This window comes from Haliotis asinina, chromosome 13 (assembly GCF_037392515.1).
Source record: "Haliotis asinina isolate JCU_RB_2024 chromosome 13, JCU_Hal_asi_v2, whole genome shotgun sequence".
Lineage (NCBI taxonomy): Eukaryota > Metazoa > Mollusca > Gastropoda > Lepetellida > Haliotidae > Haliotis > Haliotis asinina.
Window position 1 is genome coordinate 39,489,399 of NC_090292.1, and position 13,585 is coordinate 39,502,983.

The 13,585-nt window shown below is 40.1% G+C and overlaps 1 protein-coding gene across 1 annotated transcript; it reads right to left on the reverse strand.

Annotated features, from left to right (window-relative positions):
• Positions 1-9,978: 9,978 nt before the first annotated feature.
• LOC137259537 (uncharacterized) lies at positions 9,979-13,175 on the reverse strand. Its single transcript, XM_067797169.1, has 3 exons — positions 12,821-13,175; positions 10,400-12,232; positions 9,979-10,121 (listed from the first exon to the last, which is right to left on the reverse strand). The coding sequence occupies exons 1-3, from the start codon at positions 13,173-13,175 to the stop codon at positions 9,979-9,981; spliced, it is 2,331 nt and encodes a 776-aa protein (XP_067653270.1).
• Between the last annotated feature and the right edge of the window lie 410 nt (positions 13,176-13,585).

A 13,585-nucleotide genomic window follows, 5' to 3' on the forward strand; every position in this document is an offset into this window, starting at 1 on the left:
GAGATGCCAACCAAATCAGCGAACCACATCACATCTTGTTAATCGCCTGATTCAACATGCAACGGTTCCTGAAGATCATTTCTAACCTCGATCTTTACAGTAACAAATGTTACAGTGTACTTTGTATATTTGAAAGTACGGTATTTGGCAGGCGCGTTCATGTATCCATACCTTTCATCTTTCCGATAACGTATTTTACTCGGTGCGGCATCAGCACATGGCTAGTGTGTGGGCGAACAATTGTTACCATCACATACGTTTCACGTTACCCCAAAGGGATTTGTTTTGTAAGGGTATCATCATGTGTCATTCTTTTGCAACCAAGTTCTGCCGTTATATTCTGCTGACGTTAAATCTGTAATACAACTCCCTATGGTCAGTAGGTACTAGCGAAGGGTACGTTTGTGATTGTGATTACAATCGATTTAATGCAATATGATACGAATATCCCCCTATGTTCCTCTGAAAAAACGTATCCCAATATCGAGACTGGTGATTGTTGTGATCATTTAAATGTCTCACGGTGCACTTCATACAGAGTTATAATACGAACTCACGGCGCGCGAGGCAATTTCATTGTCAAATTAAGATATTAAAGATTCCACTGATAGCGCGAAGGGGCTTAGCCCTAAATAGAACCCTTTGGTAAAAACTGCATTCATCATTTTCTTGTCTCTGTAATGATCAATAGTATAGTTTGCGAGCATCGAGCGACCCTGACTGAAGAGCCGGGGATCATACTGTATTATGTTAAGTACAGTTGGGGTGTTTTCGCAGCATTTACTTTGACGTTTGATTTCAAGACTGTCAACTTGATGTGATCATATTTCCTCAATTTAGACTTCTTCAGATTGGATGTCATGTGAAGCCAGATCCATCCAAAGATCTTGTTATGTTCTGCATCAACGTGTTGTGGTATTGATGGAAAGAGAAGAAGGCTCTAGGGTCATCTCTATGTGATGTAGAGGTTGGGTACACACTTCACCGATCACGATTGGTAACTATGAGTAAATCTAGCATCACCGTACCAGTGCTTAGTATTTTACGGACCCCCATGCAGGTAAGTGATGGAAATACCGATCCTACAGTAGCACATATATAACAAGTAGTTTCTGCAATGATAGCACAACACGGATCTTCTGCTACATGTTTCAATATTGTATCTTCAGGGAGGATTGAAACATGTAGGAAAAGATCCGTGTCGTGTTATCATTTCAGAAACTACTGGTTATCATGGCGGTGCCACTATATTTCGCAAAGCAGTTTCAATAATATTCTTGTGGAAACAACAACAACAACAGAATACTGTGGTTATGTGAATTTCTTAAATTTACTAAGTCTACATGAATCGAAGCCGGGTTAGGATTGTTCGATATCAATCTGTATTTGTCGTAAAAGGTGATTAGCAGGATCTAGAGACTTGTTCGCCAGATGTCATCGTGTCCCAAAATGCATGATTGATACTCATTCTGTCGATCACTGAATTGTCTCGTCCAGATTCGAATATCGAATATTCGAATGTCATGTAGCTGAAGTATTGCTGAATGCGGCGTTCAACAACAACACACAACAACAACAACAACAACAACAACAAGAAATTCATTTCTTGTGTGTTCCCCACCATGATGTTGCTGGAATATTGCTAAAAGCGATATAAAACCAAACGTATTCAACCAGTCAATATAATAATACAAACATGGTTACACCTTAAACATTCCTATCAACCTGCATCACAAGCAGTAAGAAAAGACATGATTTCTGTAAGGAGTGAGTTTGGTTTACACATATCATAGGAGTGGGCTAAGAAGGACACTGTACCACTAATGTTTCAACGATTCCAGTAAATATGTTGAAGAGTAACTTTAGGATCTGTAGGATCAACAGGTTTCAGAAGGTTAAGGAGACCTGCACAAATGTCCCAGTGAAGGGAAAGAAATGTTGAAATACTTATGTCGTTTTTGTCTCCATATAGACTCAATTAATAAAGCTTTGGAAGAATACGTCGATAAATCAAAGTAAGAGGCTTAAGTTCAGGCGGCAGACCTATAATCTCTCTGTTTTGCGTTCGATGTAGTTTTCCTGGGGGCATACTAGAGTAAGTATTCGTTCATCTCCTGGCGAATAACCCAGTGTTGTAGATGACGGAGGAAAGGATGAACCCCAAAATGTTAAAACGCAGTCTTTGCATGATTTGTTTTTTAACTATTGTTTTCGAGTTGGAAAAGCACTGCTGAGTTGGAATTTCATTATGCATGGAGTTTATTGGTCGGGCATCTAGCCAGTGCTTTAACGGACCACATACAATGGACCATCTAGCCAGATACACTCACCACATTTCACAACGTGTGGATTCACCCGTTTTTTTTGTCAAGCATTTATGCAATTTTCACTACTTTTGTACTGCTCTGCTCTTGACCGTAGAGTGGACAAGCAGACAAAAGATATAATTCCCTTTTTATAAACCTTTATGTTTCGTTCCGTTAAGTTCTTGGTATGCTGCAAAAGGTATTTAAAGGTCGTTTGCATTTATTTTAGGTCTGAGCAAACAACAGTTCTTGATAACCAAATGAAAAAAATGTCAATGTCGTAATTTCTTCTTTGATGGGCATTATAGAAGTTAAGGTGGTGAGGAATGATGACAGTTTCCATTTAAAATATACAACTTTGAAAGCCGAACATAGTCTCAGTGTCATTATAGAAGTTGAGGTGGTGAAGAATGATGACAGTTTCCATTTAAAATATACAACTTTGAAAGCCGAACATAGTCTCAGTGTCATTATAGAAGTTGAGGTGGTGAAGAATGATGACAGTTTCCATTTAAAATATACAACTTTGAAAGCCGAACATAGTCTCAGTGTCATTATAGAAGTTGAGGTGGTGAAGAATGATGACAGTTTCCATTTAAAATATACAACTTTGAAAGCCGAACATAGTCTCAGTGTCATTATAGAAGTTGAGGTGGTGAAGAATGATGACAGTTTCCATTTAAAATATACAACTTTGAAAGCCGAACATAGTCTCAGTGTCATTATAGAAGTTGAGGTGGTGAAGAATGATGACAGTTTCCATTTAAAATATACAACTTTGAAAGCCGAACATAGTCTCAGTGTCATTATAGAAGTTGAGGTGGTGAAGAATGATGACAGTTTCCATTTAAAATATACAACTTTGAAAGCCGAACATAGTCTCAGTGTCATTATAGAAGTTGAGGTGGTGAAGAATGATGACAGTTTCCATTTAAAATATACAGCTTTGAAAGCCGAACATAGTCTCAGTGTCATTATAGAAGTTGAGGTGGTGAAGAATGATGACAGTTTCCATTTAAAATATACAACTTTGAAAGCCGAACATAGTCTCAGTGTCATTATAGAAGATGCTGTAAGAGAGCCTCACATTTCCATCATTCCATTACCATGGCATTGATAGCCAAGGAATCAACGGAGCTCAAAAACACCTTTATTTTCTGTGTTAAAGCAGCCTAAAATAATCAATAACGATAAATGAATCCAATTTACATTGAAGAAAGGCTGTGCTGAATACAAAATCAATATGACACTGCAGAGTGACGAGTTCTTCCAACTGCTATTTCGAGCAAAAATATTGTCTTCACACTGCGATTAATCCAACCATTTTTATTTCATTTCCAAACTTTCAGTCCCATTTAATGCAAATTGCGAATTCAATGACATTTGCTTTTTGCAATTAATATAGCTTTCCTGTAAGACAAAATAACAACTAACAACTCCTACTCTGTTTCATCGTCGATGTTTTCAGTAAAGCAACGAAGTAAAAGGATAAAGGTAATGGGGCGCGAGTAACCAGTTTATATATAATAGTAACTAAAGCTGGCGCATATCGGCCATTGAGCATGATGTTGATTAAGCATCACTGGATTGTCAGACCCCGACGCGTTAATTAACATACCTCAGGGATAGAGCTGAGATATTGATAAGAGCGGCATAAAACGACATACAGACGACACAAACTTCAGTTACAGCATGAAGATTCAGCGTCAATTGTTCAACGTCATAAGTTGGAATAATCCCATGGGGTGGTGTTCAGTTTGCATTTCAAATCGTTTCTCCACTCGGTTTATAACGCTCTCTGTCAGAACCCAGTATTAGATACCTTCGCTGACTATACTGTTTGAATGGCACAGTGTTTGTCAGCAGCAGAGAACGGATACAAACTGAACAGCCACATCACCATTAACACAAGATATTCCAGAGGGCAAAAACGCCGCTTTTGTTATAGTTTATTATTTGAGACGAGCAGTGAAAGGATTCCCCTCATTGATCGAGCGTCATAGGAAACCCTCATATTGTACCGACCTAATTAAATGAGTATTAACATGATTACTTTACAGTTATGTTTACAAAAAGGTTTCAATCTGTGTGCGTAAGGAGATTAGATTGTATTCAAATGCTGTTTTACAGAGATGGGAGTTTTCTATGCTTCGTTACATGCATCAAATGATCTGATATTTGTAAAAGGAAGTGAACACCTTGTGAATGATTGATAAAATCAAAGAAAACATGCAATGTTTTTGTTACAGTTATAGTACATTTAATGAAGTCAGCATTGTTGACAATGCACCAACATACAGTTCTATGAGAAACTCAACACAGATGAAGAGCACGTATCATGTCATGGTGAACGGCCACCTCCTCGTGGTGGGTGCTGGGTAATGCTGAGAGCCGTTCACTCCCGTTGTGGACCCGGGGGGACATTTGGTCCACCAACCCGTTTGCCGTGGGTTGCGGCCCTGTGTCGGTGGAGGAGGGGATCCTGGTGGTTGAGGGCAATAGGGGCCTGTAATCGTGTTCCTGTTGCTCAATTCACCACTTTGGCCCTGACTTCGCCTAGACGGGTGGTCGAATGGGCCCGGTTCGACCAATCGGCTGGTCACGCCAAGCCCTGTGCATAGTACTTATTTTTGCACACTTTTGAATTTTCAAACATTATTGTGTGGTCTTGGCTATTTCATATTTGCTAAAAGTCTTGTTTTTACAATTTGCCTAGAGTTTTATGCCAGAAGGCGGTGGCTCATGGGCCAATCCGGTCGGATCTATCCTTTTTAGACATTTTCCTGCTTGAGTATACTTTCCTAGTATCCTTGGTGCCGTCTGACGGAGATCCACAGACAAAAGGCATCGTCCTTGTTGACACTCCATGGTGGGTGGGGAGCTAGGAGAGTGAATCCAATTTAATACAATCATGGCACCCCCACTTAAAAAACGTTCGCATGAATCAGATGATTCATTCTCGTCAGAGGATGAAGATACTACAGCTCTCTCAAATCCTGCAAGTTGGTCTCGCTTTCTTGTCATGTCTGATCCAAATGATGGTCCTCTTAAATTGAATCCTTTTGCTATTGCGAAAGGCATAGAAGGTCTGGCTGGTGAAGTCAAAGAAGTTAAAAAATTACGATCAGGATCTCTCCTCATTGAATGCAAGAAACAAATTCAGTCACAAATTCTGCTTTCAACTAAATATCTGGCCAATGTTCCTGTTAAGGTGTCGTCTCACAGGACACTCAACAATAGCAAAGGCATCGTTCGTGATACAGGACGTTGCCTATCTGACATGACTGAAACAGACATTGTTTCCGAGTTACACTCTCAAGGAGTCACTGCTGTTAAACGATTTACATTCAAAAGAGAAAATGAAATTGTAAAAAGCAATACATACTTGTTTACTTCCTGTCTTCCATCCCGCCCAAGCTCACTTAAAGCTGGTTATTGTCAACTAAGGGTAGATGCCTACATTCCAAATCCCCTAAGATGTTACAATTGCCAAAAGTATGGCCATGGTTCCAACTCTTGCCATAATCCAGCTGCCTGCAACCGATGTTGAGGGAAATGTGAAGACAGTACACTGTGCAATAACCCATGTGCTTGCGTCAGTTGTTCTGGGAGTCATCCCTCGTCTTCCAGAGAATGCCCGTCATGGAAACTCCAATCAAAAATTTCTCGTGTCAAACATGAACGAAATATCACCTTTTCTGAGGCTAAGAAATACGTCATTGCTCAGGAATCTACCGGCCTATCTTATGCTGCCGCAACTGTTTTTCCTGTGGCTTCTGCTGCAACTCCCAGACCTCTTCCATGTAAATCGGTAGCTTGCCAGACCGAATACACTTTGGCAAAATCTTCAGCTCCAACCTTGATCCCTACCGCAAATAATGAGAATTGTACACAAGCATCCAGTTCACAAACCTTAAATCAGTCTATGCCATCTAGCGATAAGGATTCGTCCTCTTCTCATAATACGACCTCATCTCAAAAATCAAAATCAGACAAAAATGAGACACAAAATCAAATCCAAAACTAGAGCTGAAACAAATAGAAAGAATCAAAGTGGTAGAACGCCGAAAGGGGCCAATAATCAGGTCCAAATATTTAACAAATTTGGATCACTCGAAGACATGGATATGTCCGACCACAACCATGGAAGGGCACATAGCTTGTCACCAGCCAGGAAGGTAAGAGGTCGATCTCCTGTTCATCCCCCATAGAGATTGTTTCTTCACCTCTAATACAATGGAACTGTAGAGGACTCAGGACAAATTTAAACGATTTACATCTGTTAGTCCAAGATTTTAAACCGTCAGCATTCTGTTTACAAGAGACATATCTCAAGCAGACTGATCTTTTTGAATTACTTCAATATAATGCTTATCATTGTTTTTCTCCTCCGGGTGGAAAAGCCATTGGAGGATCTTCAATCCTTGTTCGGAATGATGTAATCCACAGTCCTGTTCTACTTAAAACAAGTCTTCAGGCCGTTGCAGTAAGGCTTACTTTGCATGTTGCAGTTACTCTTTGCTCTTTGTATGTTTCGCCTTCCTCATCCGTTCAGCAAACTGATCTTCAGGCTCTGTATGATGAACTCCCTAAACCCTCTATAATCATGGGTGATTTAAATGGGCACAGTCCTCTCTGGGGCAGTCGTAATACAAACACTAAAGGTAAATTACTGGAGGAATTCATTTCAAGTAATGATCTATGAATTTATAATGACGGTTCAAATACGTATTTACACCCTGGCACAGGAACATATTCATCTCTTGATTTGTCTTTTACTGACTCCAGCCTTTTGAATGAATTTGAATGGTCAGTCCATGACGACCTTTGTAGAAGTGACCATTTCCTAACAATGCTAAAGCCTGTGAATCCATCTGACGTTCCATCATCATCAAGATGGAATTTTGAAAAGGCTAACTGGCCTCTGTATGAACTTCTCTGCGCTGAACAACTTAAACCTGAACTGTTTAATGATATTCCTGATGCCATTAAATGTTTCTCAGATAAGCTAAATACCATAGCTGACGAATGTATCCCAAAGTCCTCTTTCAGTTCCTCACATACGAAAACCATGGTTTACAGATAAATGCAAACAGGCTAGAAAGGCACGGAAGAAAGCCGAACATTACTTTCGTCGCCATCCTATGGTCCACAATTTAGATAAATTTAAAATTTTGAACGCCAAAGCTCGACGTACTTTCAAGCAAAGTAAACGCGACTCTTGGCAAAACTATGTCTCAAAAATTAATTCGTGCACGCCGATATCAAAGGTGTGGAATATGAACCAGAGAATCAAGGGTAAGGGATCGAAAGCTAGCATCAATCATCTGAAAGATGGGAACCAATTATTGACTAGTAAATCAGATATTGCAAATAAACTTGGTGAAACGCTGGCCAAACACTCTTCCTCATCTAATTATGTACCTGAATTCCAAAAATATCAAAACCAGCAGGAAAGGACACTTATTAATTTCAATTCAGATAATGGAGAAGACTACAATGAAACATTTTCGATACATGAACTTCACACTGCTCTTGATCAGGCTCACGATACTGCTTCTGGAGCTGATGGTATATGTTATAATTCAACAAACAAATGGGTTCAGTTTGTTTCTTGTACTCGACATCTCATCATCATTACATACACCACAGTGTTTATTAATTCTCATGTTCTTCCACATTTCATCATCATCATCATCATCATCATCATCATCATCATCACCGTCGTCATCGCGGCAGTTGCGGCAGTCGGTTCAAGAAAATTTGTAAACCCACAAAGTTTCATCTTCGCCGCAGCGAAGCACATGGTCCACTCTCATTCCCATCTTTAAAGTTACCTCCCTTGCCCCTTGGGCATACAAAATATGGATCGCAAGCCGAAATAATTAAATTTGTCAGTTACAAAATATGTATCCCAATCCGAAACGATTAAATGTTTCAGCTACATTTCCGGCCCCTAAATGTGCAGCAAATTCCAGAAAGCAAACATTTATCCCTTTTTAACAATGAATACACTTCAAATCAAAATTTCTATTCCGATTTTCTTTCTGTTTCACGTTACATTCAGCAATATTCCAGCTATGTAACAGCATCAAGTCAGATGCACACAATCCAGTGGTTGACATTACAAGCAATATAATGCCATACATAACATGACTTGGTGATAACCAATGAATCTGTCAAATGATCCCCCACAGGCATGGGCAATAGAAAAAAATCAAACCAAATCTGCCTCCCAAGGCCTCATTTTCACGAAACAAATTAGTCTCAGTGACATAGTTCAATCACAGAATCTCTGTAATAGCTCATTCAACATGTTCCAACAGACAAAGTTTGTGAATGGGTCTCAAAAACAATGAACCCCTCAACTTCACTTCCACGGATCTCACCAGTCCATCTTTTCCAGGAAATGTCTTTGTGACCCTAGCCAAAGGCCATACCTTTCGAGGTGTGTTTTCTTCCATCACTAAGACAACGTCGCCAACTCTCAAGTTTTCACTGGGCTTTAACCACTTCTGGCGTAACTGCAAAGTAGGTAGATATTCTTTTATCCATCGTCTCCAAAAACTATCAGAAAGAAACTGTACATGTCTCCACATTCGACCATAAACATCTTCCTTTCCAAATTTACCTGGTGGTAATGACACATTTGAACGTAGTAGTAGTAGGTGATTTGGCGTCAGTGGCTCACAATCGTTCACACAATCTGACACAACAGTGATTGGTCGACTGTTAATGACAGATTCAGCTTCACAAAATAAGGTATTGAGACCTTCATCACTGAGGCTAGTCTCTTTGCTAAGTAGAGCAGACAGAACTTTGCGCACCGTGCGGATCTGCCTTTCCCACACACCACCCATATGAGAGGCTGTGGGTGGATTGAAAATCCACTGTATGTCTCTGTCCAGCATAGAATTGTAAATCTTTCGTTGATCCAACTCCTGAATAGCTTGTCAAAGTTCTTGATTTGCCCCTTTGAAGTTTGTTCCATTATCTGATCTAATAATCTCTGGTTTCCCTCGACGTGCCTCAAATCTTGTTAAAGCATTAATGAAAGAATCTGTTTCCATACAGTCTAGTTTCTCAATGTGTATCGCCCTCACAGTGAGACATGTGAACAAACATCCATATCGCTTCACCAAACTTCTACCCCTTTTCACCAGAAAAGGACCAAAACAGTCAACTCCAACATAAGTAAATGGTGGTTTGTAAGGAGTCACCCTTTCTTTGGGTAAATTTGCCATTTGTTGTGAGTTCTGGATACCCTGATGTCGACGACATTGGACACATTTTCGGAGTATCTTGTTGATTGTAGTACGTGCGTTGATAAGCCAAAACCTTTGCCGCATGTGGGACAGAATATGTTCTCGTCCAGAATGTCCAAGGACCTCGTGGTAGTGAGATGATATGAGATTTCCAACCTGATGATTCTTCGGAATGATCATAGGGTGTTTGGATTCTTCTGGAACAGGGGCATGACCCAAACGGCCTCCAACACACAAAACTCCATGACTGCAAGACTGGATTAAGTTTGTAAAGTTTACTAGATTTCTTTACTTGGTCACCTCTAGTCAGACAATCGATTTCCTCACGAAAATGACATTTCTGTAAATACTTCACAAGCTGAACTTCTGCAGTTTTCAGCTCTTGTACAGTCAAATATTTCTGATAATTAGTTGAAGTCAATTCTGTCCCTTTTGATCTCTGAAACAACCACTGTTTGAATCTCAGAAACCATGTTGTGGCTTTCTTCAGTTTCAGCCATGATGAGAACCTCTCCAGTAATCTGTCCATACCACACACTGTTGCATTCAGCTGGACAAAAGATTTTGCTGTATTCTTGACTTCTAGAGAACTTTCTGATACCAGTAATATCTCAGGCATTACTGGCCATCTATGCTCCTCTTGCCATAAGAAACTTGGACCTTGAATCCATTGCTCACGATGAAGAATTTCATCAGCATCTAAGCCACGGGATGCATCATCAGCTATATTCAAGTCTGATACAACATATCGCCAACTGTCCGGCGATGACCCTGAATGAATAGCACTCACTCGATTCGCCACAAATGTTTTGTAACGCAGAGACTTACTCTTGATGTAATGCAAAACAGTCATACTGTCACACCAAAAACTGGACTCCCCAATGTCCAATCTCAGTTCCCTGCGTAACATTTGATCAATTCTAACAGCCATCAAAGCTGCAGATAATTCAAGACGAGGTACTGTCATTTGCTTCAAAGGCGCAAGTCGAGATTTTCCCATCACAAAAGCACAATGTATCTGTCCTTCATTGTTGACTATTCGTAAATAGGACACTGTGCCATATCCTGTCAATGATGCATCAGCAAAGTGATGCAAATCGCACTTGAAGTTTTCAAACCCTGATGGGATTAAACATCGGTCAACCACGAAAGTTTCTATCAATGGCAATTTCTCAAGCCAGACAGACCATTTCTGAGCATTGTCTTGTTCCAGTGGGTCATCCCAATGTTTATGTAATCGGCATTCACTTTGAAAGATAACCTTTGCCTTCAGGACAACAGGGCAGATGAATCCTAAAGGGTCATACACTGAACCAATAATGCTCATTAATCCTCTCTTCGTAACTGGTTTAGATTTATTGGTGGTTCGAAATCCAAGTGTGTCATATTCTGTACTCCACTTTACTCCAAGAGCTCGCTCTTGAGGCAGAAAGTCTCTAGTTAAGTCAATGTTCTTTATCTCTTTCGCTCTCTCTTCATTTGGAATAGAATCCAACACAGCTCTATTGTTACTCACCCATTTTGTCATCCTAAAGCCTCCCTTTGACAGTAGCTTACATAGCTGCTTAATGAGTTGAATGGCTTCATCTTCAGCAGACACTGACTTTAAACAGTCATCTACATACAAATTTTCATGCACTGTTCGGACTGTTTCCTGATCATAGTCATTAGCATTGTCCTCTGCTGTTCGTCTGACAGCATACGAAGCACAACTGGGGCTCCATACCCCACCAAACAAATGTACTGTCATCCTATACACCTGAGGTGGTTTAGTTCTGTCCATGTTAGGCCACCACAAAAATCTCAGTGCATCCTTATGCTTGTTACTAACCTTCACTTGGTGAAACATAGCTTCAATGTCTCCCATGAAAGCTACTTTGTGTTGACGAAATCTCAGAAGTACACCAATCAATTTATTGGTAAGGTCAGGTCCCTGTAGGACTTCCTTATTTAAACTTGTTCCTTCACACTGTGCAGAACAGTCAAATACAATTCTCAATTTGTCAGGTTTTTGTGGAGTAACTACTGCATGGTGAGGAATATACCAAACTGGCCTATCTCTTGTAATGATTTCATCATCAGGCACCTTTTCTGCATATCCCTTTTCTAATAGGTCTCTTATTCCATCTTGATATTTTCCAGACAAGTTCTTATCTTTAGAAAGTCTCCTATACAGAGATTCCAATCTTGCTTCTGCAATAGCATAATTGTTTGGCAACTCTGGATTATCAGACTTAAATGGAATGTCCATTTTATAATGTCCATGCTCAATTTCCACACTTTGGTCCCATAAGTTGATAACTGTCTCATCATCCACAGACATAGCAACTTCACTCTCCATTCCATATGAATCCACTTTCCAGAACTTCTCCACTAAAGACTGTAACTCACAATCCTTTTGTACAGCTTGGACATAATGAGAAGTTACAGCACCTGGGCTGCCACGCTCCAGTGGTCCATTTATGACCCAGCCTAACATTGTTCTTGATGCATAGGGTTCATCCAAACCTCCTCTACAAATGTCAATTGGTGCCAGCGCTGAAGGATTGTCCTGTCCAATTAGAAGTTCTACCTTTGCACCTTCAAGTTCATGCAGACTGATATCTTTTAAATGTGGCCATTTGGCTAAGTCTCTTTGAGACGCTATACTGCTTGCGAAAACTGGAATGTCAGGAATCACAAATACATGATGCATCTTTATCCAGTGTTTACCACTCAAGTCAGCAACATCCAAATTTACCATACTAGTGTCAGATTTTGAGTTATCACTGGTGAGTGTGGTCAGTGATAAAGTTGTCCTACTACCTTGAAGACCAAGCTGTTTAACAATGTCCTGTGTACAGAAGGTATTTGTGCTACCTGGGTCAAGTAAGGCGTAAGTCCTGATGCAGTTATTTTCACAGCCTTTAATTGTAACTGGTACAATGGGAAGAGCTAACCTACTCACACCGGCCCCATTAACCCCACACACTGAATTGTGAAGAGACTGGACTGTTGTTTGTGTAGATATTTCCTGATATTTCTTTCCCGCATCATGAGCCTTACTCCACTGGCTTCCATTAAAATGCAAAAGTCTTGAATGCTTACGTTTACACCCATCCACACCACATTTGCTTGGGTATAAACAATTGTATGACACATGTTGATTGGAGAAACAGTTATAACACAAATGCTTCTCAGTAACAAACTCATGCCGTTTTTCTGGACTCATCTGCTTGAACAGTGTACATGTGTATATTGCATGGTCACCAGTACAATACTTGCAAACAGGTAACCTCTTTCTTCCCAATTGTGTTTGTCCTCTATATCCTTCGTAGCCAACTTTGGTTTGAATATTAAAGTTAGATGCAGAATTCCTCCTTGAATTCATCTTTGGATTCTTCTTGACGTCCCTTGAGAAGTTAATAGTTCCAAACACTGGATCATTCGCCTCCTCTGCAGCTGTCTCTATGAATCCAGCCAGGTGAGTAATGTCAGGGTAATAACCAGTTGCCCTCAGAACACCAACAGCTTCTCTCTGCCATCTACCTTGAAGAAAAGGTGGTAACTTTTCCACTATCTTTCCCATCCGCATCTGATTATCAATTTCATTAAGACGACCCATGGTTGTTAAAGTGACAACACAACTCCTTATATTGTCTGCATATCGTCGCAATTCTGCACTGTCTCCATATTTCAAACAAGGTCTCTCAGTAACCTTCTGTACCCAAGCCTTTGAGATGACAAACTGATTTCCAAAGCACTCACTCAGAAGTCGTCTTGCTTCCGAATACCCAGCATTAGGTTCCATTACTGCACAACATTCAATGACTGACAAAGCCTTCCCGGTGCAATACTGCAGCAGGCGATTCAACTTGACACTATTACTGACATATGCATCTCCAAAACTGTTCTCGAAGGAACGTACAAACATCCAATATTTCAATGGATCTCCATCAAATGTCATAAGTTCTGTTTTAGGTAACTGAAGTAAGTTGAGCATTTGCTTCTGCATTGCCAAATATTGGGTGTCAC

What these genes read in the sequence shown, in the direction of transcription:
- LOC137259537 (XM_067797169.1), bottom strand. Translation starts at nt 13,175, where the DNA reads ATGGGTCGTCTTAATGAAATTGATAATCAGATGCGGATGGGAAAGATA. An exon ending in TGTTTGCAAGTATTGTACTG is followed by an intron (nt 12,233 to 12,820) that starts GTGACCATGCAA and finishes CTGACATTCCAG; the next exon opens with TTTTCGCAAGCAGTATAGCG. An exon ending in TGTTTTGCATTACATCAAGA is followed by an intron (nt 10,122 to 10,399) that starts GTAAGTCTCTGC and finishes TCTTTTGTCCAG; the next exon opens with CTGAATGCAACAGTGTGTGG.